A 1,458-nucleotide genomic window follows, 5' to 3' on the forward strand; every position below is an offset into this window, starting at 1 on the left:
GAGCCGCTGTGTACGACCAGACGGCACGTGGCGCTGGTGCAGCGGCAATGGACCGGAACATCACGTCGCGATGGTGCACGAGCAGACGCCCAACCTCGGAGGCTGCCCCTTCTCCACTTTTTCAAGGGCAGACGCCGCAAGTGCTGCTGCAGCCTCCCTACAGCCTCTACAACGCGCTCGCCATACCCCTCTACGGCTCGCCCGAGCACCGGAAGGTGAGCCTGCGCCACGTGTGCGCCACATGGGAGCCGTGTCGTGCGATGCGGGACTGCTCCGGCGGAAGCTGCAGCGGCTCCGCCACTTCATGTCGGTGGCGCGGCTCGTTCGCATACGCGCTCCAGTCGAATCCCAGGAGGACATCCTGCAACGCCGAATTCGCACAGACAAGATTAATTCAAGTCGCCGGCTGAGCGAGGGCTCGGATCTGGAACAGAGTCGCCGGCAGAGCGAGGGCTCGGATCTGGAACAGAGTCGCCGGCAGAGCGAGGGCTCGGATCTGGAACAGAGTCGCCTGCAGAGCGAGGGCGCGGGTCCGGAACAGAGCACAATTGCGCCTTTAAGGGCCTTCCGGCCGCGGCGCCGCGGCCCGCGGCGCGAGTAGACAGTGGCAGCAGCAGCAGTGGCGGCGGTGATAGCCCCTCTATTCGACATATGTGAGCTGTGAGCTTTGTGGGTCCGCCGCAGGCGCATATTTTGTGTATATACCGAGTCTCGGTGACATATTGTGTGTCGAGTGTGTGCATATAACAAGTGAGTTGAGAGGACTCTACCGCGATGCATTGGTGGTGCATTGGGGAGGGGCGAGCCACACACGACTCGCGAGAGACACACAGGAGCTCACAGGGTCACCAGTGTGCAGTCTGAGGGAGGGGGGTGTAGAGGATGTAGAGTGTAGAGCGCTGTAGAGCTGTAGAGATGTAGAGTGCTGGAGAGCGCTGTAGAGCTGTAGAGCTCTACATCCGCCGCGTGACGAGGCGCCTGCGTTGTAGAGCGATGTAGAGGCGCTCTACAACGTGAAATCTCTACAACAAACTCTACATCATAAGCGGCGAACGAGGCACGGTCGCTCTCCGACATGAGGCGCGTTGCACTTGCCAGTGCTGCCCTGGCCTTCTGTCTACCCGCCCAATGGGTGGCAGGTGCCTCTGCTGCTATGGCATGCCTCACGGCTGCGACTGGCCGGCGCCTCGGCGCGTCAGCTCGGCTCGGCGTAGCGATAGTGGCCAGCGCAACTCGCCTGGACTCAACGCTCAGCCAGGAGCTCCCGCACGCGCTGGCGCGAGTCATGGCGCATGCAACGCGTCTGAATGCTCGCCTCGCCTCGCGCAAATGCGACCGTCCTCGCAGCCGACAGTCCCCACCGCCTGCTAAAGAAGCACAGCGACGAATGCGGCACCGGCGACACATGGCAGGCTGGTCATGACGCAGTTATAGGGTGTTGTGTGCCGTCAGAGGACT

At 62.5% G+C, this 1,458-nt stretch overlaps 1 protein-coding gene across 1 annotated transcript; it reads left to right on the plus strand.

Moving 5' to 3' along the window:
- Positions 1–47: 47 nt before the first annotated feature.
- On the plus strand, positions 48–601 carry EMIHUDRAFT_317980 (hypothetical protein; the record flags this gene model as incomplete). The annotated part of the gene is made up of 2 exons (XM_005763353.1): positions 48–398; positions 434–601. The coding sequence occupies 2 exons, from the start codon at positions 48–50 to the stop codon at positions 599–601; spliced, it is 519 nt and encodes a 172-aa protein (XP_005763410.1).
- Between the last annotated feature and the right edge of the window lie 857 nt (positions 602–1,458).

The sequence above is a fragment of the Emiliania huxleyi genome (assembly GCF_000372725.1).
Source record: "Emiliania huxleyi CCMP1516 unplaced genomic scaffold EMIHUscaffold_6382, whole genome shotgun sequence".
NCBI lineage: Eukaryota > Haptophyta > Isochrysidales > Noelaerhabdaceae > Emiliania > Emiliania huxleyi.